The sequence below is a fragment of the Equus asinus genome, chromosome 10 (assembly GCF_041296235.1).
Source record: "Equus asinus isolate D_3611 breed Donkey chromosome 10, EquAss-T2T_v2, whole genome shotgun sequence".
NCBI classification, from domain to species: Eukaryota; Metazoa; Chordata; class Mammalia; order Perissodactyla; family Equidae; genus Equus; species Equus asinus.
The window spans coordinates 23,575,923-23,603,769 of record NC_091799.1 but is presented as its reverse complement, the minus strand read 5'-3'; the positions used below and the strand labels follow the sequence as shown (position 1 = coordinate 23,603,769).

General features: G+C 44.9%; 1 protein-coding gene across 5 annotated transcripts in view; it reads right to left on the bottom strand.

Moving 5' to 3' along the window:
* Positions 1–27,847, bottom strand: part of TTLL11 (tubulin tyrosine ligase like 11) — a 228,725-nt gene that overhangs the window by 104,914 nt on the left and 95,964 nt on the right. For all 5 annotated transcript variants that reach the window (XM_044778859.2, XM_070518831.1, XM_044778860.2 and 2 more), the window contains 2 exons: positions 22,744–22,839; positions 21,844–21,959 (listed from right to left, as the gene is read on the bottom strand). In XM_044778859.2, coding sequence (XP_044634794.1) covers positions 21,844–21,959; positions 22,744–22,839 — 212 coding nt within the window. The remainder of the gene's footprint in view (positions 1–21,843; positions 21,960–22,743; positions 22,840–27,847) is intronic.

The following is a 27,847-nucleotide window of genomic DNA, read 5'->3' as shown; positions in this document are numbered from 1 at the left end:
AGTCTTTGGTCATGCGCTTTCCGGAAAATACAGCTGAAAACAAACTCCAGGTGATCTCTTTTATTAAAATCTCTGAAAAACACTCAGGTTAATAATAGGAACCAAGGAGGTCTTCTGAGGACCCATTAGTTTAATTCCACCCTACACGAGGCCATTCTGGCCAGTCTGGGCTGTGAAAATAATGAAAGTAATAACTAAAGGTGAATTAGGCAAACGGGAAGGGCAGGAGCACCAGACTGGAGCGGGGAACTGCTCTGAAGGATGAGCGATTTGATCTCGTCTGTTCAATGGGCCAACCACACATGATTCTCTGACCCAATCCCGGGTCATGCCGACGCTATCCCTCCCCTACAGGCTCCACAGAATCCTCCCCTCTGCCCACAGGGCAAATCTAAAGCTCCTCGGCCTGGCATTCAAGGCCTTTTATGATCCGACCACAGCCGACCCTTCTACCTCATCCCCTCTGCTTCCTACACCCGCCACCCCCCATCCATACCAAACTACTCACAATTTTCCAAACTCACCCCAAGTTTAATGCTTCCACTTAGGATGATATGGGGGAGAAAAATTATTTTAAAAGTCAGTGTCTAAGTCCTTTAAAGAAAGTAGTCCACAATTAATCACCATGAACAAGTCCTACCATAGAAATTGATTTCCCTGTGAAATTTCTGGAAATCACAAAAACCTTCTACTTACCTGGAAAATCACCCTTCCAGTAAGCTTCTCCCGCCAAATCACAGTCCTGAATGCAGAAATAAACTAGAGTGCTCCCACCCACCTACCCTTCCATCCACCTTTCAAATACATCAAAAACCCTGTGCGCCAGGCCCTGTGCTCGATGCCAGAGACACAAGGATCAGATGTAGTTCCGACCCTGGAAGAGTTCACGATCAGGATGTTTAACCCGTAAATCAAGTACATTACGTACTTGGCTCGTAATGGACAATAAATAAGTATTTGTTGAATTAAAACAAACGTGTACACTAACAATTACAGCATATATGAGAAGCGCTGTGCCAGAGGTAGACACAGAGGCCTGAGAGCTCCAAGCATCCCGGGCGAAACTCCTGCGGAGGCAGAAAGGGCTTCTGCAGGAGGTGGCTTGGAACGGTCTTTGAGAGGTGAGGTGTTCACCAGGTGGAAAATGGGCAGGGGAGCTTTCTGGGTGGGGAGGAGTATGTGCAAAGGCACAGAGGCATGAAAGAGCACGACGTACTTGGGGGGCGTTCAAGAAGCTACAGTGACTGGAGGTTGGGGTGGGTGGGAGTGGGGGTGGAATCTCAGAATTCTTTGCTCCTGAACTCCCAGCAAAGCCTCATCGGTTCCTGTTTAACATACGGTGAGGTTCCAAATGCACTCATAATCCTCTGGTTTTGCCCAGCTCCTGAGAGACTGGAAACAACGAGGCAAAGCCAGGCGGGGCTTTCAGAGGCAGGCTCTTTGGCAGCAGCGATGATGCCTGACAGCCAGCCTGTGAGACTGAGGAAGATGACAAAGTTCCCGCACAGACAACAGTTACCGCGCACTCCCGGGCCGCGGGTCGGGGAAGGCTATTCTGTAACCCCTTCTGTGTGCCAAGCAGTTGGCTTATTTCAGAGGTGACACACTAGCCATCTTCAGGCATCCATCAGGACCAGCAGCTCTCAAACTTGGCCTGCACATTTGAATCCCCTCGGGGAGGCGTTTTCTGTTTGTTTGGAACCATACGCAGGCTCCCCCAGAAATTCTGGTTTAATTGGTCTGAGGTGGGGCGCATGCTTGGGTGAAGTTCCCGGGCCAAGACTGAGAACCACTGTTTCAGGCGTTTGCCAGAGTGCCCACCCAGCCTGCTGCATTCACTGTGTCACCTGCTTGGCCCCCATAGCACTTAAGTTTGGGACCCCTGACTTATGCCACCTTATCGAGTCCTCACCATCACCCTTGGGGTAGTCATTTTTACCTCAGTTTATACAAAGAAACTTGAGTTAAGTGTCCCGTCCCGGGCAGCCCAGCTCTCAAGAGGGAAAAGTGAGGACGAACGCCAAGTCTGCCCGGGGCTGCCAGCCGGGCCCTCCCCACCTCCCGCCCCCGCCACTTCCTGCAGTGGGAGCCCCCACTGCCCAGAGATATTCAGGATCTTCCCAGCTGGTTGTTAAAAACCATCGATAGATTGAAATCAGTTGCGGTAGGAATATTTACACCATGAAAATAGACAAACACTACAAATCAGGGGTTTTTGGTTTGCTTGTTTTGTTTTGTTTTCTGAGAGCCAGTTTACCAGCACGCCTCTTAACTCCAAGCCACCAAGAAAAGAGAAGAAAAAGTCAAACTGGTTTCCCTCGATTTCAGGAAGCAGGTGTATAATGCATTTTAGCAAGATTTCAACTCCAAATAGTTAAAATGGAAGGAGTTTTTGAGTTTGGAGAGATAAACCTCAAGTATGTAGAAAATACACACCTGTAATTTCTAGAAAGATGCGTTTTGCATGCTGCTCTTTGCTGGGTGCGCTTGACTTCGAGTCGCTTGGCAGCAGCAGAAAAGAAAAATCAAAGTGTGGAACAAGGTGTCTTGAGTGCTCCCCATCTCCACCACCGGGAGCAGAATAATACTCCCTGAAACAAGCCGCCTGGCAGGCCCATCTCTGCCTTCGCTGCCTAGACGAGTTGGGTTCCCATATCGGAGCCTCCTTTTGAGGAGCAACGTGAGAGACTCACAGAAGTCACCGCTCCCATGATCTCGGGTACCGCTGCGGAGCTCAGCGTCAAGCGGGCCCCACAGGCCCCACGGAACAAAGAACCGAGGCATTTCTTCCTCACAGCGTGGTTCCTCTGTCAGCATCGCTCAGTCGCCGTAAAGCCTAGTTACGCAGGTATGGTGCTTTGAGAGGATTGAAGGAGATTGTAAATTGAAAAGAAATAAAGGAAACTCATTGTTTACTGAGCGCCAACTTTTACAGCCAGGCACTGAGCTAGACCCTTTCAGACATGGTGCTAGAAATGACACTATGGAATGACAATTATCCCCATTTTACAGATGAGGAGATTGAGGCTTGGATAGCAGGCATCACTCAAATGGAACTGGAACATGGCAGAACTAGAAACCAGAGCAATGATTCTGGGGCCACCTTCCCTACTGAGAAATGGAAGTCCTCCTGGTAGGAAGAGAATCGTCACTGACTTAAACTCTGGTCTTTATTTATTCAATCTTTGCAAAAAACTAACAGTGTCCCTCAGTATTAGACTGATGAAGAAAACAGTTTTTATGCATGTTTCCGGAATTAGGCCAGTTATAGTAATTATATATAATAGCATCTGTTCATCAGGTAATATCCACCATGTCTGAGGACTCTGAAGTCACTTGGTGATGATGATTCTCTGCCACTCTCTGAGCCCCTTCATGGCCAGGCACTGGCACTGCTCTCCGGGTTCCCCATCACCTGCATGAAGTTAGTGCAGACACAACACAGCACACGGCAGGAATGCGACCTAACGCGAGCTGAGGGCCTAGCTCCCTTGGGAACAGGTGGACCAAAATGGAAACATGTGTCCCTGAGTCACAGGGCTAAACATTTCTCATGGCTGCCCCAGAAATGTGGAGTCTCAGAGGTGAGAATGACCCAGCAGGCGAGCTGGGCCAGCCCCCCATCCAGTGCTGGCACATCCACTACAGTCCTCAGTTGGACACTCTGTCTCTTGGGGCCATCTCACATGACTGTGTCTAGGATTGAATGAGATATATGTAAACTGTTTAGCCCGATGACTACACATTAGATAGCAGTAATTAACATCTTTAATTCCTCCTTCATTCCTTCACTGAATATATTTTAAGTTGGAGCTTACTATGTACTAGGCTTCGAGCAAAAGACCCAAAACAAGTTTCAGGGCCAGTTCTGGAGGAAAATCATTGTTCATTAATTAACCCAATCAACAAACATTTCCTAAGAGGAGATGACTAAGACATGTTCACCAGTAATTACAGTGAAAGGACAATGAACATAATTAACATTTTGCATGATGTTTCACAGTTCATAAAGAGCTTTCACACTTGTAATTGGATCCTTGCAAGAAATAGAGATTCAGAAGAGTCAAGTGACCTGCCAGGGTCACACAGCAAGTGCGCAAGTTTGGTTCAAATCTGGATCTCTGTCGCCAAAGCCTGAGCTCTCCCTCCTCTGCTTCCTGCCTTACCTGGCTCGCGTGGGCCCTTCAGTGACAGAGGACAAGGTCTCTGGGCTGCCTGCTCCACTTTAGAAAACCCTGATTATGAGAAAGCATTTGCTCGTATGTACCCAAAATCTGCCTTCTGGTACATACTGTTAGTCTTAGCGCTTCCCTCCAGAGCCATACTGATAAACGTGCTCCTCCCTTGACAGGACCTTCCCGCGAGTGAGGACAGTTACCAGCCATCCCCAAGCCTTCTCTGCCCCAGGCCTGGTTCTTCAGTCCTTCTAGTTCTGACATAGCTGCCGACTCTTCCCCAACCCAACCTCCATCATTTCCCACCTAGGCAGCCTCTTCTCAGGCTGCACCCTGGATCACTGCACTCGCCAGTTGGCCCTGGAATTGTCTAAGTGTCATTCCTAGCCCACGGGGAGCTCCCCAAGGCCGGGACTAATAACCACACCATGGCTGATCCAAACGCTCACCACATCCCAGGCACTGTTGTAGGCACTTTCCATTCAGAACCTCAATATATGACATAGAGACTATTATTTAGTTTCCACCCCTGGGCCTGGCAAAGGGTAGAGGGTTATAAATTGTTTCAGAATTGAATGGAACCCCAGTTATTGATATCCTTGAAACCTGGTGCTGGGAGTGTGATTTCTCCCCCTGAGCAGAAGAAAGAGTCTGACCTAAGGGCAGAGTGTGCAACAGGGACCTTGCAGAAAATCCCACTCCTCCCAGCAATGCTCAAGTGCTTTCTGAGCAAGGGAGAAAAACAAATGTTACTTAAAAAACAAAACAAGGGGCAGGCCCGGTGGCATAGTGCTTAAGTTCGCGCACTCTGCTTCCGCAAGCCCGGGGTTCACAGGTTTGGATCCTAGGCGCGGACCTGCACACCACTTATCAAACCATGCTATGGCAGGCATCCCACATATAAAATAGAGGAAGATGGGCACAGATGTTCACTCAGAGCCAATCTGCCTCAGCAAAAAATAAAAAAGAAAGAAAGAAAAAGAGGAGGATTGGTGATGCATTTTAGCTCAGGGTGAATCTTCCTTACCAAAGAACATAATAAAACAAAACAAAAAACTCAGCTATGGCTAGATGTTAGCAATAATAGTTGCCAGGGAAAGGGGCGCTCTATGGGTTTATACCAAATGTCAGTGACATGGGAGCTGCAAGGGCTTTACATGAGCCTCCTTCCCAGTGTCTTTGAGAAGTCAGGTCTGTTCTCAGATGAACAAGCTTGCCCAATTTTCTGGGCAAGCCTTGTAACAGTAAAACGCAGATAACAAATCCTCATAGGATTATGGTAAAAATTAAACTAGAAGGAAGCTGGCCATGGTAACACTCAATAAATGTGATGCTGATGATGGTGACAGAGAAGGACGAAGAGGAGGCAGAGGGACCCGGCAACACTCCCCTCCCCGTTTTTCCAGAGTGTACTCAACGGCTGCCTCTGGCAAATGGAGCTGTCCCTCGAAGGCTGACGGCGGCATACCGGCTCGTGAACACGCCGGGCCTCTGTCAAATTCCCACTAATGATTTTCCAGCATAAATTAAATGGAGTGAAGACTTTCTAATGGCTGCTACAGAATTACATGACAGCTTCCAGGAGAATCTACAAAAATAGCCGGAATCAGAGGAATGGTCATTCTGCTGCGTGAAAGCTTCTCATTAATTTAATTTCTTCTTTCTTTCTGGCTTGTGGGTCTTCTTTATAAGAGCTGATAGGAAAGAGATGCATAACAAGCCACTGGGTACCCCCAGCCTATTTAAATCAGCCTAAATCAGGATTGCTAACAGTATTGCATAGCAAGTGGAATCAGTATTACACTAATGCCACCAACATAAATACCAATGTGGCTTTATATTTCTATAAATGCAATTCCTAAAAAATTGTGTAATTTACAAAGGATGTTTCTATACGTTATCTCACTTGACTTTCTATTATTTTTTGAGCATTTATCATATGCCAGGCATTTTAAAAGATTACCTCGCTTAACTTTCACAACCACCGACTACCATTTCTGTTTTACAGGTGAGGTTCAGCAAGGTGGAGGAACCCATCTAGGACCACACAGCCTGTAAGTGGAGACTGGCATTTGAACCTGGGTCTGTCAGACTCCAAATCTTGTCCATTTAACCTCTGCTCTCTGCTTCCTGTGAGGTAAATACGATTGTTTTGGGGGGCAGGCACTGTTTCCCTACTCTTGACGTTTCTCCCCACATGACAGGAGCACCACAGGATAACAATTTTGGCCTCTCTCTCCCCACCCTTGCTCTACCCCTGAGGAAATTAAATGCCTTTTTTGGTTGGTGAGTTTGGAGGGAGAAACTGGGCGAAAGCAGCTCCTCCCTCCCTTCCTCATGGGGGCACAGGTTCGGCTGCTCCCAGGGGCTGGCTCTGGTCTCCAGTCCAGCTTGTGGGGCTGGAGGAACAGCTGGCCACATGAGTCTCACTCTGGATTCCACGTCAGGAGGCTCATCTGCCTGTGGACACAAGACACGTGCTCCAACATCACCTTTTCCATAATGAAGCTGACGTTTGGCCCTTATCCTCTTTATTCTTTGTCTTATTCTCAATTAACTCAGAATTTAGTTGGAAGAAAGGGCTGCTGATTGGACCTCCTTCAAAGATTCTGATGATTATGATCCCCATTTTGTAGATAAAGCTCGGAAAGGGGCAGAGTCCTTTCCTAAAGAGAAGACAGCTTAGATGTCGGCACGTGTGATAAATAGCCCAGTACAGTATTATACTATGTGAATGTAATTACTTTAATTCAGATGAGGACACATGGTTTAAGGAGGAGAAAAATGGGAGACTAGAGCAATATCAAAAACAACACAAATGCAAAACAACCTAAAAGAGAAAACACAACTTCAAATGAGGACATCATAAATCAAGAAGATGATAGGGGCACACCCTACGAATTCTGAGATCTTAATCTGAGGTGATGCAGAAAGCAATTGGAACGCCAATAAGAGGCCAGAATAGAAAATTACTCAAAGCATTTCCCAATGACTAATAATGAGCCAAGAGCCAGTTTATGGAGACCGCCCCTTCCCTCACCCCCCAAAATCCCAAAGATAAACCTTACGTAGGGTATAACCAAGCTCAAAACCTAAGCCTGCTTTACGGAGCCATCTATAATTTGGAACTCATCCAGAGATTTACCTGCTGCCGAAGTTCTACTAAAATGCCTTCCTAAATAACAAGCCTGAGGCTTATTGCTGTTATCATGATGGATAATTTGAGCCAACAGAATGTTAGAACAGAAAGAGCCCTCAGCAAGGAAGCCCAAGCCCCTCAGTGAAGTGATGAAGACTGTCCGGATGATGGAGCTGGGAAGAGGAACCACGCTGAATTATCTTTGCATCCAGGTGCCCCAACACGGTGCCTGGCCTATGGTGTGTCGGCTGAAGCCAGTCAGTGGCAGAGGCAAGACGAGGACCCGGGTCTCCCATGTCGGCGTTCCTTCCCTTTCTTATATTCGTTGCCCACGGTGTTACTTGTCTGTCCCCTTCACCAATATCATGCATTCATACTATTACATAATCACAGGCCAAGTCAACAGGCTTCCAAGACCAGCGGAAAGATTTCCCATGAACACAAACGGCAGAATAAGTGCTCAGATTCAAACCATGGGAGACACTATCTACAATAGTTAAGCACAGTGATGAGCACCGTCCTATCCCGTTATGAGCACTGGGTCACTAATTTCAAAGATGCTAGCAATGAACTTGGGCAGAGAATAGATGTGAAGCCTTGTAATGTCACCCTCATGAAGCACCCAGATTGTAAGGGCATCAAAATATGGCCTTCTGTACCAGAACTAATTTTAGAAGCACAATCCTATTTCTCTTCTTCAAACTAATTAACATTCGTAACCAGGACTAAAGCGTTTCTTCTGAATGCAGTGGAGAAGCAAATGATTCTGGTTGGAAGCAAGAAGCTGGATGGTGAGAGACTGTCAAAAACACGCTAAGTGTGAGCACATCCACTCCAGATGATAAACACAACTTCCAATTAGGCCACACGCACATATCTGGCACCTAATACCTAGTGGTTTAAAAGCAACAGGCAAAATTTGCAGCGTCTAAGGGGTTTTAAAGGATGAAATCTTCCTTTTTATTTTTTACGTCTCTCTTTTTAAAGGGAATAAATCACACGCACTTAGAGAATTGCAGCGTTTTCACACCATCACAGACTCTAGAAATGAACAAACCACAGCCCAGAGAAGGGTGGGGACCTACCCAAAGTCAAGCTCAGGGTGACGTCCTGGACCCTGACTCCCACCCAGGTCACCTCCCACGGTCAGAGCTGCCTTTCCAGGGGAAAACTGCTCTTATTTAAGGTCCCCATACCCACGCACAACAAAGAGGAGAAGTTCCTGAAATCTGCGGAACTCATTTTCAATTTGAGACACAAATTGAACAAATGTTTTGCATCAGGGATTATCTTAATTAAACTATTTATATAAGCACCGTGGATTTACTTTAATCTTGCTAACCTTCATTAAGCTGTCCTTTTACTTATACAAATTCCTGTTGGCTCAAATATCTTAAAAAATAAAACGTAATTTGCATAGTAGAAAAGTGTTCTTTTAATATAAGTCCATCTATAAGAATTACAATGGTGATAATGGTAATAATAATAATAATTACCATTTATTGAACTCCTATGTGTTTAGCACTGTGATAAGCACTTTATATAATACAACAATAAGGATAATTATAAAATAACTACCACTTATTGAATACTTATCATGTCCAGTCATTATGCTATGTATTTAAGTACTTTAATTCAGTTAATGATCACAATAATCCTGTTGAGTATTATTACTATTATTTACATTTTATGGATGAAGAAACTGAGGCTTTGGAGGGTTAAGTAACTGCCCCGCATTTCACAGTGGGCAAGAGGAACAGTCAAGATTCACACCCAGGCCCTGGGTTCTAGAATCCTTTGTGTTTTCCACTATATAAGGCTCCATCCCCATTTATAAAAAGTATTGCTTCAAGGTCCATTTCCAGTAAGGACATTTATAGACCCAAGGACAAACTAAATGGTGCTAAGATGACCTGTTCCCCATAGATGTCTTGGACTTCTCCATGGTTTGGAACAAAGCAACTCGGTTACCAAATTCTCTGAAGAAAAACAGAGCTCAGGGCATTGGGGTAATCAGATAATTCCGAAATATGGCGTAGTTCAGAACTACAGTGAAATCTGGGAGATACAACTTGTTTATTGTTCCATTTTAAAATATTCATGAGGCAAGCGAGCAGTCCCATTTTCAATAATTAAATGGCTGAAATCTGCAACCTGATATATTTACCGATCACGAAGGACGCATTCCTAGAAGGACCACAGTTCAAATGCGCAGCCCCGTGAGCTGCCATGTTACAGTGCAAAACCAAGCAGATGAGACAGAAATGCTGCTGCTGCCTAGAGATAAAATTTTCCCCACCACTTGTTCTGCTGTGGAGAAAGGCTGAGTCAAAATTAAGAATGCATCTAGGACTTCGCCTGCAAACCAGCTGGAAGAGAATGAAGAGATGAAAAAATCTGCAACGTTTTCCCTCATTAGAAGAATTGTTTTAAAAAGGCTTTGATTGTGCCTTAAAGGTTAGATTTTACAATCATTTAATATCTTACTTGTCTTAAGACACCCACACAGAAAGGCAGGGAAAGGACATAGATGAATAGAAATGTGAATTTCTGAAGTGGCCCTGTTTTACTTTTTCAGTTCAGTGGTTCCATGCAATATGCACTATGAATAGAGCTGTACTGAACTGGGGTGTACTGTTCTCTGTGTTATTAGCAAACCGTCTCCAATGGCCTCCTTCACCATGGGCATTGTCCATCTCTTAGGCATGAGGATGATAAGCACAGAGCCAAAGCCAAGTAGGTGCTGAGGGGCTGTGCCCAGAGTCCTCAGATGTTTTGGGACAGACACAAGGACCAGGCTAGCAGGCAAGTGGTTGTCAAAGTGCTGTGCTGTGCTCTGCCTGGACCAGCAGCATTGGTATGACCTGGGACCCTGTTAGAATGCAAATGAATCAGAAATTCGGGGGGTGGGACTCAGCAATCTGGGCTTTAACAATCCCCCCCATAGGTAGTTCTGACACCCTGATAAAGTTTGGGGACCATCCATCTACAGCCTGGGTGGCCTCACCCTTCTGCCCTTACTCAGTTGCAGGCTCTGAGGTCCTGCACCCAAGGACTCTGCCTCCATCCGGCCCTACTGCCTGTGCAGACTTCAGCAGGCAGCACGTTAGCAGACTCCAAAGCACCAGTAGAAGGGGATCCAGAATCTGATGCCCAGCTGCGCCCTCTCTGCCGCCACGTTGACGATTCCATTAGGGCTGTGGTTCTATCCTAAGCTCCAGGCTAGATGGCTGATCCTGGTCCCTACCCCACCCCCAGCCCTGGCCCCACTCAGGGGAGGCACCTGTGCTCTCTGTTCTTCCTCAAACTGACCAGGAACTGAGCCCAAGCCTGTTTGATCCCAGAGCTGGTGCTCCTTCCTTACATGTGGCTATTTAATCTGGGCTTGAATACTACCATCTACAGGGAACTCGCTACTCCTTTGAGTCAATCTTTATTATTTCAGGCAAAGTAAGGAGTTTTTTTTCTTTCTTTTCTTGAGGTTAAACCTCTCTGCAAATTTCAGCCATGTATCTTTCTTCTGCCCGCTGGGGTTTGCAGGGAGTTTGTCTTCTCTCCCGCGTTACAACCTTTCAATCTAAAAATGGGCTATTTTCCTTGCCTTCACCCTTTCCTCTTAGCACGGGATGTCCAGTCCCATTTCCTAATCAGGCCTCTGGGGACAGAGTCCAGTCACGGGTCCCTACAGCACCTCAAAGAGGTCATGGTGTGCAGAAATACAACCCATCGGAGGCCTCAGCTTAGATCTGCACCACAGGTAGATGTTCCCATCACTGGCAAGCCCTCTCTGACGTGTAGAATCCTAAAACCCCAGGCCTGTGGGATGTCATGTGTGTCTCTGAGTCTTGGTTTCCTCGCCTGTAAAATGGAGATCATGACTCAGACGCTGCCTATTTTGCATGGCCGGATGAGTTTTATTTCAGATCACAGGCTTTGAAATGACTCTCAAGGGCAGCGCACTGTACAGGTGTGGGGCGATGATGGCAGTAATGATCGGGAACACGAGAGGAGGCTGACTGGGGAAGCCCCCCGAGGCAGGGGTGCAGGGAGAGCCTTCCTGCCTGCTCTGCGAGCTCCCTTCCTCTGTCACTCCTCCTGCCAGGCATGGGGCCAAGCGCTTGGGAAGGACACCAAGGCACCTGCACAATTCCGAAAGCCTAAAAGTAAATTAAGACACCACGATGATAATGCAGAAGTCATCTTGAAGACAGGATGTTCCTTGCCCAGTGACTGAGCCAGCAAGCAGGGCTGAGCTCTATGAGCATGCCGCTGCAGAGTAAATGCCGGGAACAGAGTTAAAGAACGTGCCAGAAAGAGTGGCAGAACCAGGATCTGAACCCAGACCTCCTGTCCTGGCTCACCCCACATCACCACAGTTGACTCTAAATCACTTGACAACACAGTGTCCAGTCTGCCCTTGTGGACGCCCTGGTCTACTCTAGGGAACAATTATTCCTGCAATGGGCCTTCCCCGACGTGAGCCCTTGGCCCATGTGCCCAACTACCTAGTAAGCAGTATACCTGCAAGTCTCACGACTCTGTGTTAGACGCCTCCCAAGCTGCTGCTTCCCCAAGGCTCCCCGTCTCCATGACTGGCACCAACAACCACCTACTAGCTAAATGCACCCCTTTCTTAACTCCTCCTTCACCCTCACCTCTCACGTCTAGCTCATCTCCAAGTCATGTCCACTCATTCCACTGAACCCCTCTTGAATGCAACATTTCTTTCCATCCTTGCCACCATCACCTAACCCACACAACCACCATCTCCCAAAACTCTTCGCTGCCCGCACGTCCACCCAGCTTGGTTTTCACGCTGCCGCCAAAGTGATTGTTTTAAGACACGAATCCCATCATGACGCCCTGCTGTTTAAAACTTGCCTGTTGCTTTTAGGATGAAAAGCAAAGGCTTGGCCGGACCCACTGGATCCTGCGGCATCGGGCTCCGTCTCCTGATGCCCTCCCTGCTTACTCGCTGTGATCCTGCCACACCTCTTTATTTTACCTGTAACATTGTGCTTTCTCATAATCACAGAGTGCGTAAAATAAATGCGTGCGTTTCAAGAATAATTCTAATACTTTTGCAGCCGCCACCTGGGTTAAGAAACAGAGCACATCAGGATCTCAACCTCTCAGTCACATCTCCCTCCACGCTCTGCCCAGAAGTAACCACCCTAAACTCTCTGATCACTCGTCCTTGGTTTCTTCATATTTTTGCCACTTAGGGTTATACCTCTGTAAAATAAAGTTGAGTTTTGCCTGTTTTTAATTTTATCTCATTGGAACCATTCTGTAGGTATTTTATGACTTGCTTCTTTCACTCAGCATCAGTGTCAACGCCTGGAGCTACAGTCACGCATTCGCATTGACATGCAGTGTTCTAGAGAGGGAATACCCACGAGCAGGGCACTTTCTGTTGGTGGACAGTTGGCCTCTTTCCAGCTCAGGGCTTTGTGAACCACGTGGCTGGAGTCCTGGAGTTCCTTCTGGGTGGTTTTTCTTTTTTTTTTTTAAAGATTGGCACCTGAGCTAACAACTGTTGCCAATCTTTTTCTTTTTTTTCTGCTTTTTCTCCCCAAGTACCCCCAGTACCTAGTTGTATATTTTAGTTGTGAGTCCTTCTAGTTGTGGCATGTGGGACGCTGCCTCAGCATGGCCTGATGAGCGGTGCCATGTCCTCACCCAGGAGTCGAACTGGTGAAACCCTGGGTGGACGAAGCGGAGCTCACGGACTTAACCACTCGGCCACTGGGCCGGCCCCTCCTTCTGGGTTTTAGAGCCATGGGGGCTTGTTTTCTCTGCCCTGGCCCCTCTCACTGCCTCCATCCTGCTCACCTTGCTGCTGGTGCTCCCACTGCATCCTGCACCTCACAGAGGTCATCCCTGACCCAGCCACACACAGGGAGCCCTCAACACTCATTCATTCAGGCATGCATGCATGCATGTATTCACGCGTGTGTTAGCAGCTTCTCCAGGCTGACCCCCGATGCTGCAGAGGCATGGGCAGTCTGGGGAAGGAAGTGATCCTCTCTAACAAACAAAGACATCCACCCAACAAGAAGTGGCCCCCCCGACCAGCCAGCTCCACATCAGATATGGAGCACGGTGCTTCTCACTCAGGATGTGAGCGCCTAGCGGAGGACGAGTCTGGCGGCGGATCCACCACTCTGAACTGTTCCGATCCCACCTTCTTCCCACCCTCTCACATTAGCCTCTGTGATGAGAGCTGCGAGGGGCTCTGATGCTGCTTAAACTGAAGGAAAAAATAGAAATTGAGTAAAAAGGAAAGGAAAGAAGCCAGCTGGTGAATATTTCCCAGCATTCGGATGATAACCAAGGGCTTTCAAATGATGACGAAAACTTGCTTTAATTTTGATCTTTCATTTCTTTTAATCTAGCAGATAATTAGAGGGAAATCAAATCCATCCTCGCAGCCAAAGATTAACCTGTCACTGCTGGAGCCTCCTTCCCACTTACTTTACCACCTCTTCCTTCACACTTTTTCCTCCTTAAAAAAAAAGCCCCCAGGTTATATATATTGTTTGACTTATTTAAATACATTCAGATTGCACATTTCCCGTGACAAAATATTCTTTTAGAAATAAGCAACATTTTCCCCCTCTCTTCAGATTAAGAAGTTCTCATTGCTTTGCAGATTTAAAAACATCCGACTGCAAACTCCCTTTTATGGATGAAGAAAGCAAAGCACAGAGAGGGGACGGAACTGTACCATTGTCGGCGGCAGCGCCGGGATTCACCCCAGAGCATCTGACTCCGGGGCTCCCACTCCTACCCTCTCTGCTCTCCCACCCGCACATTAAAAACCTGAGCGGATCCCCAGTCCTCCTCAACCGGGGCTCTCTCTCTCCTAAGACAACATCCTAATTTGCATACAGAGCTTTAAGTACAAGATGCTGGAAATAAACTAAACATTCACCCATATGGAGGCAGACGCTGGCCCAGTCATTAATGAAAATGACATTTACAGAGTCGTTAATAAGAAGGGGAAATTACTGTCACATAAAATGGAGAAATATAAAAACAGCCTACAGAAATTATATAGATAGTTGGGCCTCAACTACGAAACAATATAGACAGAAGAAAATTATAGTACTTTTATGAACTAAAGAGTTGATAAAGATTAACTCTGCGTGGTTGAATTTGAGAGAGGTTTTTATTTCATGTTAAATATTTTCCAATTTTTTTGACAATAAGCACATATTACTTTTATAATGAGAAAAAATTTCAGTAAGTGGGTAGCAGAGAAGAAGCACCTGTCCTCTACCCAGAGCGCCTTTCGGAAGCATGATTGGCAGGCCTGGCCTCCCATGCACCTCCCAACCCTGCCTGACCCCTTGGCCAAGCTTTCTGCCTCCATCCTTCCTCCCCAAAGCCTTATATTTCCTCTCCAAACCATGCCCAAGCGAATGTAAGCCCCGTCTCCTTCAAGAAGGCTGCCTTGACCACTGCAGCCCAGCTCTTTTTATTTTTTTCAGATGCACATCATATTTCGAATTCTGGATACATTACATCATGCTCACCACCTGAACACTAATTATAGTGCATCCCCTCACATGTGACCCTAATCACCCCTTTTGCCCTCCCCCCTGCCCCCTTCCCCAATGGTAGCCACCAGTCCAATCTCCAATGCTATGTGTGTTTTTTTGTTGTCGTTGTTTTCATCTTCTACTTATGAGTGAGATCATATGGTGTTTGACTTTCTCCCTCTGACTTATTTCACTCAGCATAAAACCCTCAAGGTCCATCCATGTTGTCACAAATGGCTGGATTTCGTCATTTCTTATTCCAGCCCAGCTCTTAGTTGAATCATAGGAAACTGCCATTCTTACAGGTCCAAACAAAGGTTTAATATCAACGATTTTATAGGGTTCGAACTAATCCTTGGCTCACCCCACCCTCTCCCGAACTTGCAGCATGTTCCCAGTCTGGGATGCACACTGCATGTGAACAATGTTCTGTCTGTGCTATTCTTTCTTGTGTCATGCGCAGATCCTGCTTGAAGGTGATGTCTCTGCACATGGACTTACGTCTTATTCATTCTGGTTTTGAATGTTATTCAAAAATGAAATGGCCACCTAGCTGGCCACAGAGCTTCCTCCCAGGAGATCATCCATCAGTCCTAAGTGCCTACTCATGCATAGTGCTTGAAGATAAAGAGATGAGTCCCTGCCCCAGAGTTTACAGTGAAGGCACCAACCCAGCCAGGTAATGAGAATCCCTTATGGGCACGCATCTCCTTAGTCTGCCCAATACTTTTATACGTGGTCTTTCTCAAGGCAATAGTTAGACAGACCTGGCTTTAAATCTCCATCTTTTGCTTCTAAGTGGTGTGGTCCTGGGCCACTTGAGGTCACTTAACCTCTCCAAGCCTCAGTGCCCTCGTTTGTAAAACAGAATCGGGAACAGCACCTACTGCATATGGCTGTTGTGAGGAGAAAATGGGAATACACGTAGATACCACTGGGCCACGCAGAGCAAGCACTCAAGAAACAGTTCCTTGTGAAAGAGGTAGAGTAGCTACTATTCTTCCCTTGATTTCTTTTCTTACGAGGCAACTGGGTGCAGGAAACTATAATGCCGTCTCTGAGATCAAGTAGATCTGGTACCAAACCCTTGGTCTCCTGAGCCCAGACCACACTGTCTCCTTCCTAAAGGCTAACAACTCTTGATTTAAAAGCACATGGACATTTAAGGCTCACTGGAGCAACTCGTAAGGAAATTTCCAAACACATTTGCTACCGCATCACTACCTGGAATAACTCTGGGAGGGCCCACGCAGAATTCCGCACTGCCGTCTCCCCATAATGGCGACCGACTGGCCATATGGTCGTCTAGTTTTCCATCTGCTCCTCCCGCGAGCGAGCGGGAGAGGGGCCTGCCTGCCAGTGGAGGAGCTCGGCTCCTGTCTAATGGCCTCTGAAAGGACAGTCGCACATTAGCTCAGGAAATTCCGCCTTCCCCATCAGTCTTGGAAATGGCTCCTGCTCGACAAACTTCACACAAAAGAGACTTTTACTGGTTGCTTCTGACTTAATGCTCAAACGTTTTCAGATGGAAGAGAGTTGTCTGGTTTTATTTCTTGCACAACATAACGCACTTATCATTAGTCATTTCCTGTCTGTTCTTACTTGAAAATGCATGCACACTTTTCTAGTGTACTGACTGTGATCTGAAATGTGAGACCTTTTGAGGTATGGAGGACACAACGGGTCTTGAAGCCACAACACCTCAACTTGGGACAAATTGCTCTAGCTTCCTGTAGCCTCCAATGATAAGACTGTTGGGTTCTTAACTTTTTGAAAATATGACGAAATTTACGGCCTTTTCTCCAGGAAAAATAGACCTATACTCAAAATTTTGTATAGTTTCTGGGCTCACAGACACCCTTAAAGCCTTCATATACTCCAGATTGAAAACAAGCTGAGTTCTTTAGCTTGGCATTCAAGGCCATCCCGCTCTGGCCTCTTGGTCTCCATCTACACGCCCCCAACCCCAATCAGCACCTCCTCTCTACTAATCCACTCCAGATACCTGTCTCTCCAGCTGATTTGAACTCCTTAGCTCCCCCAACACAGCCCTGGGCCTTTGCTTCCCCCACCAGGGACATCCTTCCATCCATTTTCGTGTTTCAAATATAATTCATCCTTTAAACCTCAGCTCAAGTGCCACCTCCTCCTTGTCAGTGTTTTTTTTAACTCTTCTCATCAGGAAATAATCTTTCCTGAATTTTTCTCCCTTGGCAATTTGTCTTTTTGTTTAGGGCACTTCTCACTTTCCACCTTACAGATATCTCTGTGTCAGTCTTGCTTCTCCTACTGCCCTGTGAGCTAATTCACTTCTCTAAGTGCTCAGTAAACACTCTAGGTAACCAACCCCTGTTTCTTTAATTCACTTGTAGTGTAAATGAAATGCAAATGAAGCTGCAAACCTTCATTTCTCTGTACCCAGACTCCTGATTTGTGTGAAATCTTCAGAGGATCTTGGGGTCAATGTGCGCTGATCTGTAGGGTCTTGCTACAAAGGAATCCTTTGGAATCAACGAAACCCCAGAATTTCAACAACGTATCAGCTGTTCACACACGGACAGGCCATTTGGCAGGACGATTCTCCTGAAAGAATGTCTACTTCCAGAAGAATTGTCTCTGATAAGACAGACAATATTCTACATTTATGAAGGCACGTGTAGTCTGGATAGCTTGGGAACCCCTCTTCCCTATGGTTGAGGGGATGTCAGTTGGCCATACTGCCAATTTAAAGGGCAGGGATGTGGCCTTGGAGGGTCTCTGACTGATGTGTTTTCAATATTCTTCTCCAGGACAGGACAGAGTGACATTCCTTGGTCAGATTACAAGCCCCGAGCCGTGAGATTGAGCCACTGGGAGATTCTTTGATCTTTGTCCTTTTAGAATGTTTCACCAATATCCTAGATTCTATGTAGAATCAAGCTAATTTGGAGATTCACTGAATCCATTGGTTCTAAACATGGCATAGGACCCAAGGGATATGCTTGGATTCAAGGTAAGAAGTGTAGCCTGAGCTCCCAAAGAAGCTGTCAGAAGACCAACCTCTCTGAATTAGGGCAAAAGCAGCCCTTGCAGGCTGACTCCTGCCTTTATAACACACCTGGTTGTTATGGTGATAGGAGGTAAGTGAAGCTGAGAGAGGATGGAGAAATGTTACTGTGGGAAAAGGGGCTTCTGTGCCTTATATAAGTCATGTTCCAAACACACAATTTTGAATAAGAAGTGAGCGGTCTACACCCCAGCTCCCAGCACGGCATGGCATCACGGTATCAAGAAAAATCCCTTCAGATTCCTTCAGGCCTGTCTCTGGCTTCATTTGTGTTACTCTAGGATCCTAAAGAGTTATGATTCCTGAGGAAGGAATTCAGTTACCAGAAACATGTACATTCAGGAAAAGGAGAAAAATCCTGGTAAAATGGCTCCCCCCAGGGTATACTGACCTTCCAAAATTTAATAATTTTATGGACTGATCGCCTTGTTTCTAAAATAATCGGGGAATGCAATTTATTCACTTCTACTTTGGATAGAAGTTTTAAAAAGAAAGACTTAGACTGCCCAAATACCTTGGAAAAGGGGGAATTTTCTGTTGATTTTCCTGATCGTATGACAGTCATAGAGCCCCAGCCTATTAGCCTCCTCCTTCCCATGTCCCAGCGCCTCCAAAGAACGCTTGTATGAAAATGCACAAAGTCACTCGATAATACAAAATGTTATCAGAGTTCAAAATAGTTCTCATATGACAGCTCTTTTCTTCCCTCAGGGACCAAAGGCATTTTCTCCTAACCCAAGAGATAAATAGGACTGGGCCAGTGACATCTTGCTACCTGGAAACGGAACTTTCCATGGGCCACCAGCTCCGACGTCCATTCTAGTGCACAGCGATCTAGCAGCTTCAGTTTGGGGATATGTCCTTGATTTTAAACTCAAAATTCTACTTTAAGTATACCAGGAAAGAGAATGGTAACTAAGCTTTACTTTTTGTTCGTTTTTTCGTGTCCTAGTAGACAATTTTATTGTTGAGTAGTAAACTAAGTATTACTCAAGTGCCTACTGTATATTAAAAGTTTTTCACGTTGTTTCACTTAAACCTCGTTATCCCCATTTAACGGAAAAGGATACTGAGGCTCAAAACGGCTCTGCAGTGTCCCCAAGGTCAGGATTTGAATCTCAGTCTCTTCAGCTCAAGAGAAAGTTCTTTCAGCTATACCACGATGGGTGTCAGCAGAGGTGCCAGCTTCTCTCCCCGTAGAAAGCATGAGGACTGCTCTCAGTCCCACCACGAAACCGACCCCAGCCTGCAAGACCCCCAGGTGTGTGAATGTGTGTGACACATGGACACATGGGTCTGGTGCCCTTCTAATGCGCCCGCGCCTTCCCAGAGCAGCTTAGAGACATCGGGACATTATCTGCCTTTTTCTTCAGTCTGTGCAGGGAAAGTAAAGACCCACTTCAACAGTCTCACTGACAAACCGTACTCAGGAAGGAACTGCTGAGGGACACTTCACACCCGCTTTTGCGAAAGAGTTGAAGGGAAAGGCTAGGATACTATTTGTTTTAAAAGGTTTCGGTCACATCCTATGCAAACACAAAAAAAACTAGCTTCTAAAGGTAACTTTCAGCCTAGAAGTCTGTGTGATAACACTTTCTGCAATTGGCGTGGCATGGTCTCAGATTCGGACACATATGATTCTGCACTGCTACACTGTGCATTTTCCGTGGGCATAATGTGGTGCTTTTTCGAGTTATTCTGAAACATTTCTACACAAAGGAGTGAGAATGATTTCAGCCTTTTTGTCTGCATGGTAAAGTCATGAAAACGATAATAATAGCTTACATATAACTGCACTTTACAGATTACGAAGTGCTTTCATGGACACTCATTGCTGGGGTTTTTTTTTAAAGGTGAAGTCAAGGGAAAATATCAGTAAATGACATTTAACTATTAACATACACCCTTATACTGTAGGTAAGAAAAGGGTGAAATGAAAGAGTTTTTATATTAGAAACAAAGTCAGGTTCTTGAAGTTCTAACTGTTCCTGGTTATCAATAAAAAAAAAAAGTCAATGCTTTTTAAATTAAAAATGAGATGCTGCTACTTACGACTTGATAAGCTGTAAAATGCCTTTCCCGTCCTTCCCAATGGTCCTGCGCCCCATTGCTATTAAATTTTATATCTGCAGCTCATATGGGTTATACAGAATGGCAGGTGTAGGTAAAGAAAAACAATTAGAATAAAAAAAGAAAGCTAATTGTATTCTGATGCTATTTAATGTGAAAATACAGTGGTACCCTCACATCTCTTCATGGTTTTGGTGGTAGAGGTTAAGAAGGCTCAGGCCACACTTGGCCTTTGAACTTGCGGCCACCAAAGGAATCAGGATGCTATGTGTCAAGATCATCTTTAAAAATCTGTGCCACTGTGCCATCCTGGCATAGAAAGCCACCAACATCTCCCCACAGTGACGTACAGTCCCTCAAGACTTAAATTCTACTGGTGAGATCAATAACCATTAGAGAGTAGATTTTCGAGGAATTAGTTTTATTGAAATTAATCTGATCAAACTGCAATTAATCCACTGCTTTTCCTTAGGGATGGCTAAAAAAAGCGGCTGCATGCGTGTACCAGAGGACACCTTACCCGGCTGCCTTGGTGTTTGAGCTGCTCTGAGGATTCAGCACACCTGACACACCACCACTCTGAAGTGCTAACTGGCGGAAGCCGCATCTGGCAGAATCGGCCCATTCAAACTACAGGTGAGTATTCTCAGCCGAGTCTTGCCAACGATGGCAATCTGTGCCTTACGCAGTGAAGAACACTCTGGAGGAGAACCCAGCCGAGCAGGCGCCATCCAGACCGACTCAGAAGATGACAAATACTCCTTCAGAGTGACATTTCCTGCAGGACCGTGGTGCTCAACCTTGGCTGCACAGTAGAATCACCTAGGGAACCTAAAATCTTTCTGCGGCCAGGCCTCCGGCCCAAGCTAATTAAAACCAGCATCTTTAGAAGAGGGGCCCCTGCACTGGTACTTATGAAAGCTCTCCAGATGGTTCTAATGTGCAGCCAAGGGCAGAAGCACTACTGTAGGGTGATTCTAACAATATTTGGGCCGCAGTAGAGGAAGCTGCAAAACACAACTTGCTTAGGGAAGTCAGCGTTCCCCAAAGTCTCGAACCATAGCTGACACGTGCTTTACTCATCTGGAAGCATTTGGGTCCATCTGATTTGTCACAGGTACGAGGAGTGCTATCTGAAATGCCTGTCTTTGATTTTTCCCCCCAAAACAGGCACAATGATATTTAATCAACCCCTACTTTGTAAGAGCCAGGAATTGGTAAAAACTAAACAAACAAAACACCCAAGTGAAATGTCGTTCATTTCAGGGGTGATTCCTCCGAGGGAAAGGCAGGGCACGTACTCCTCCCACCATCTCAATTTAACATCCACTGCATGGGCGGGCTGTAGAGAAATGACAACTATTGTAAATATTATAGAACTGCCAGAAGTTCATTAAATTGGCTCTGCAGATTTTGAAACAAAAAGCTTATACTGCAAATATGTGAACATCACGAAGAAAATAAAAAGGGAGCGAGCTTTCCCACGTCGCAGTACCTGTGGCCTTCCTCTCCAGCATTTTATACTCTCTCCCTATGCTTGAGGATTTCAAAGAGAAGTGCTGTTGAACAATGGTGGGAGGGAGGAGATCCTATCACTGGGTTTTTCAAAGAGACTTTCCAGATTCAGGTAACAGTCAGCTAGAAATCCATTGGCTGAGCACCAAGTGTTAGATTTGTATTGTCTCCATCTTCTGATTTTGAGTCACTATATCTGAGGCGTGATTTTCCTATGTGACAAAATGACTTATTAGATGGTGTAACATGTGGATCTCACTCCAGTGTTAACGTGTTTCAAGAATTTAACTTACCTGCTTCAGGCATGGGAAGCAAGAGTTGATAGAAATAAATGATATAAAAAACACTTACTGCTTCTCTCTCTTCTTCTTAAGTGGGTCCATGAGGCGCAGTGTGTCTCTGATCACGGCCACTTTCACTTCTTCATCCACAAGGCTAGGGACATTTTCAAACACCCCCGGAGAAAGCTTGAATGGGTAAGGATTTTGTGTTACAACGGAGAGAGTGACAGTGCCGAGCGGCTCTCAGCATGCCATCCTCCCACTAGAGCCAGCGGTTGCACTGTTAGATTTGGCTTATGTTCATCTATAGGAGAGAATTGTTTAAGCCTCCCTTTATGATACCTTAAAAATGTCAATTTCCTTTTACAAATCACAAAATGCGTGAAGAGGAAAAAGAACACTGCTTTTCTGATCATCATGCTCATTGTAGAAAATTTGGAAATATAGAAGGGGGTTACGAAAATTAAAAGAATTCACATAATCCCCCCAAATTACATAAAATCCCCCCAAATATAGAAACATATATTAATATTTGGTGTATTTCTTTCCAGTCTTTTGTATGCATCTTTTAGGGGGGAGAAAAATATAACCACTGTTAAATGTACTATTTATCTTAGTGATTTAAGCATGTCAACATGGCTAAATCATAGTCATAGAATTTCAATTAGATCATCTCATGAGGCTAAGTAATTAGTTCATGTCAAAACTGTTGGAAAGGCTCAGCTGTTTCTACATTTGCAGACCTTAAAAATTGGAAGAATGGCATGCTGGGAAATTACCATAGGTCACATAGGTCTTATATTAATAGACTATGTTCAGAGCTCAACAAAATTGGAATTATTAAGACTTGAATAGAACTTTGCTGTGAAAATTTGGGAATGCTGAATCTTGTTCAGCTGAATGAACGACGTAAGAGTGGGAAAATCCAGCTGTATGGCAATATATTCAATGAGAAACTCAAAATACTTACTTCCTGCTCATGTTCGATTCTCATGCTGGGATTTGCATTTACTTCAAGTAGTACAGGCTTCAGATTTTTCATTAGAAGAATGTCAAAGCCTAAAATCTGGGCAAGATAAATACAATTCAGAATTACTCTCTCTAGCTATAATTTCTTTTCAGGAATTGAGTGTGGCATTAGGATCATTAAGGTGAAAATAAATTCAAAGAAATTCGCCCCCCAACCTGGGTCTTGACCCTGACTTCTCTTGTCCACAGCCCCTCTCCCTCTGGGTGTACTTGTCAAGCCAAATGGACAGCAGAAAATTTTATAGAAACCTTGATAATCGGATGAGTTCCCATAGTGCATTTCAGCACTACCGGTGTCGTCTGAAGTGCTATAAGTTGATGACCTCTTTCTTCTTTAGCAGGTTTTTTATTATGTTAAGGATCAGTGGTAGTCCATCGATTTCTCCCTCTCCTTCTGCTCTCCTCTATTAAGTTGCTTCCTAGCAGGTGTCTGAAAACCCAAGGCTCCTTTCTTAACTTCGGGTGTACATCAGTATCACTAAGGACCCCTTTAAAAACCACTGCGCATCCATCAACCCACACCTGTGAGTCAGAAGCTTTCAGAGTGGAATGCAGGCAAATGTATTTTGAATAATAAATCCCCCAAGGAATTGTGATATACCCTCTTCGCTAAGGAGAATGGAATATTTATTAGACACCTACCTGGCACCAATTACTATACAACGCACAAATTATTCACCATCTCATTTAATCCTTAAGACAGTATATTTGAAGGAGAGAGTATGCTCTCCATTTTACAGAAGCAAAAACTGAGTCTCAGAAAGGCCAGTGGATTTCCCCAAGTCTGCCCAGCTAGTAAGAGACAGAGCTGGATTTCCTACCCAAGCAGGACCGGCGACGTAATTTATGAGACCCAGTACAAGATGAAAATGCAGGGCCCCTTGTTCAAAAAGTATTAACAATTTCGTGACGGTGACAACAGAGCATTAAACCAGCCGTGGAGCCCTTCTGAACGCGAGGTGCTGTGTGACTGCACAGGCCACATGCCTACGAAGTCACCTGCACCCACGGCCAACTCCAACACCATTTGCTGGGCGCCTCTCCAGAATCCAGCACACTGCCTCCGGTAAAGCTTTGACTTCTTCTGGCCTCTTTCAGTTCCTCACAAGCCCTCTGCTGGGGTAAGCCACTGTGCATCTCATTCCCTCCGCCTGAAACAGTCCTTCACCTCCATAACTCCTCCTTATCCTTGAGATCACGGGTCCTAATTAGATTCAGCTTCTGACTCTCGGACATCAGATTCTTGAGACAACTCTCATTATTTCTATAGGAAGTGATAAGGTAGAAAGCTTATAACATAACTGATACAATCCCAAAGTTTCAAAACAGAAGGTGGAGAACAAAGGAGAGAAAGAAAAAGATATAACTGTATCCCTTTCTCTGTGGACTCAAGAAGAAAAGATGAGGTGAAATCCATTTGCTTGTCTGTATAGACTATGGATTAGTTAAATGACAATTATTAAACTGTAGCTTTATCTTTATTAATGAAATCAGAGCCTGAATGACCATTTTTGGGGGGTAATTCAAGACAAGGTTATTCTTCAGTGAAGGGCAATAAGGATGAGATGTTGGAAAAGTCATCCTCACTCTATTTTTCTTCCCCTAGTCATGAAAAGAAAGGAATGGAAATTCAGTAGAGAATGTTACATGTATTATAGATCTGCTTAATAATATATGACAAGTGGATATGAGTAATGAGGCCTTTAAGAGACTCTGGTGACATCATCAGTCTAACTTCAGACCTGGTCTGAGACATGTGATGTTGAAAAGGCTACAGAGAACGGCGGGCTGCAGTGCCAACGTTTATCATCCTTAGTCATCAACGCTTACTTTCTGCTACATCTTAGAAGTTTGGACTTGTACTGTGTCAGTCTGGTAGACTCTTCCAGTTCAATGCACAATGGTTTTCTGAATGTAAAGCTACAAGAAAGCTGGAAAGGAGAGTGGAAAAACCTCATCAGCTGTATTGACCCATACCCTCCAGCGGCGTAATAGTTTCCCGAACCTAAACTTCGGTGCATGTAGTTGAATATGTTGGACCTTGCACAAGAATGCTTTGGAGTCAGAAAGATGTGGGTTGCAATCCAAGCTCAGTCTCTTACGTTGGCTAACTGACTCTAGGTCTGGTGCTTAGCCTCTCTGAGCCTCACCTGCCTCATCTGAAAAATGGGATAACAATGGCTACCTTGCAGGGTACTTGATAATGGAAGCAAAAAGGACCTAGGATTATGCTCATCATATAGAAGGTACTCGATATCTGCTGGCTCCTTTTCCAGTTTCCTACTAATCCCACCAACAAGAAATGGTATTAGTGGCTTTGGAGTCCAGAGGAGCCAATTTCAAATCTCAGTTCTGCCTTCAACTTGTGTGATTACAGGCAAGTTATGTAGCAGCTCTAAGGTTGAGTTTCCTCGTCTGTAAGATGGAGATAAAAATAGTACTTACCTTAGTTCATTCATTCATAAAATATTAACTGAATGCTTCCTATGTCCCAGGAACTATTCTAGCTTCTGGAAATTTAGTAGTGGACTAGACAAAGTCCCTGTCCTCGTGGAGCTTACAATCGAGTAGGGCAGACAGGATCACATAAAGATAACGTGATGTAAAATATTTTGCACACTGCCTGATGCACAGTAAGTGTTTAATGAAGGTCAGCTTTATTATGGTTTTCACCAGTTCAGGGAAACATGAATTGTTTTCTTTTCAAAAGTTTGATGAAATATGTAGCATCAATGGACCTCAATAAACAGAATCACAGAACTGGGAGGAGCTTAGAGTTGATCTTGTCATAAAATCTCAGGATCTCAGACCTGGCAGAAAAATCAGGAATTTACATGGTCCAGTGTTATTCAAAATGAGGTTCTTTTCAGGGGAAGCACTGGGGAGGCCAAATCAGATTAACTTTTACCTGTTTTACATACTGGGGTTCTCAGGGAATAAAAACTTACCATTTTTTGGAAAAACTACTAATCTAGTCTAACACTCACTTTATGCAGATCAAATGGAGAGAGAGAGAGAGAACTTTTCAATCACGTGATACTCTGCCCCGCCTCCGAGTAATTCAATCAGCAATTACGTGTTGCACACTTCCTACTTGAGGGGCCCTGGGGATTCGAAGACATCTTTCCTTCATCCCTGACTTCCAGAAGCTTCCAAAGCGAGTTGAGGAGAAAAGGTGCCTGAGCTATTAATTGTAAACTCATGCAAAGGCTCCAAACTACATTCCAATGAGATGGGATGCTCTCCTGAGCCCTAGAACTACACGTCCATCTGCATTCAGGGTATTCCCAACTGGTAGGTCCCAGATTCCTCAAATTCAATGCATCCAAGCTCACTATCTGTGGATGGCAGCCTCTAAGATGGTCCCAATGATCCTCACCTCCTAGTATTCATGCCCTGTGTAATCTCCTCCCTTTGAGTGTGGGTTGCACCTAGTGACTTATTTCTAACAAATAAAATAGGGCAGAAATGATGGGATGTAACTTCAAATATTAGGTGATAAAAAGACTGTGGCTTCCATCTTGGGATGTATTCTCTTACTTGCTTGCTGGCTCACTCTGAGTGAAGCCAACTGCCATGTTGTGAGCTGCCCCATGGAGGGGTCCAGGCGAGTGGGAACTGATGTCTCCATCCAATAGCCACGGGGGACCTGAGGCCTATCAACAACCATGTGAGTGAGCTGGGAAGAGGAGCTACCCAAGCCAAGTCCTGAGATGACTGCAGTCTTGGCCAACATGTTGACTGCAGCCTTGTGAGAGACCTTGAACCAGAGGACATCAGCTAAGCCTAGATTCCTGATCCACAGAAACTGTGAGATAATAAATGTTTGTTAGTTTAAGCTGCTAGGTTTGGGGGTAGTTTGTTACTCAGCAATAGATAATTAATCCACCATCTTTCTCTAAAATCTACTTTGCCTCCCATATTCCTTATCCATCCAACCACCTAAGTCAAAAATTTCCCCTTCCTCCTTTACATCTAGCTGTTCCCCAACTCCTGTACATTCACCTCCTAAAGAGCTGTCTAGATCTGGTCCACTCTCACTGCTTCCAGTCTACAGCAGGGCTGCACCATCTTTTACCTGGGCTACTTTCATAGCTTCCCCCTCTCGAACTCTCCCTTCTGATTCATCTGGCACAAGGGGCTGCCAGAGTAATTTTTCTAAAATATAAATAGAAAAATAACATTTGTTCGCCTAAAATCTCTGCATAAAGAATGAAACCCAAGTTCTACAGCACGTCCTACAAATTCCTCTATGACCTGGCATCTGTCTCACGCTCCAGCTTTATTTCTGCCCACTCCCTCCTGCACATCTTTGGCTCTAATTGTGCTGAACTATTAGAAGTTCTAGGAGGCTCTACTGCTCTTGGTTTGTGTACTCTTCTGCCTGGAAGACAACTCTACTTATCAAATATTTATTGAGCACCTACTAAATACTAGATACTGCTCTAAGCACTGGGAATAAAGCAGTGAACAAGACAAACGATGTTTTAGCATCCTACCCTCTTGGGGCTTACATTCTAGTGGAGAGAGAGGCCACAAGCAAGTTGATAATTAAAGCAAGGTAAGAACATAGAGTGTGATACTATGGTGGGTGGAGGGGCGGTTTTGGTGGTTTAGATAGAATGTTCAGGAAAAGCCTTTCTAAGGAGGTGACATTGTCATCCCATTGTCTTCTGGCTTGCACAGTTTCTGATGAGAACTTTTTTGTTTATTCTTTGTTTCTCTGGACATAGTGTCTTTTCTCTCTAGCTGCTTTTAAGATTTTCTTATGACTGGTTTTCCATAATTTGATTATGATTAGCTTTGATATGTGTGTGTCTGTGTATCCTCGTTAGAATTTCTTGAACTTCTTGGATTATGGAGTTTATAGCTTTTAACAAATTTGGAAATTTTGATCCATTTCCTCAAATATTTTTCTGTATCTTCTTTCTCTTCTGCTCAAGGAACTCCAATTACACATATGTTAGATCACCTAATATTTACCATAGGTCACTGAGGGTCTGTTCATTTATTTTTGTAGTCATCTTCTTCTCCCCGTTTCATTT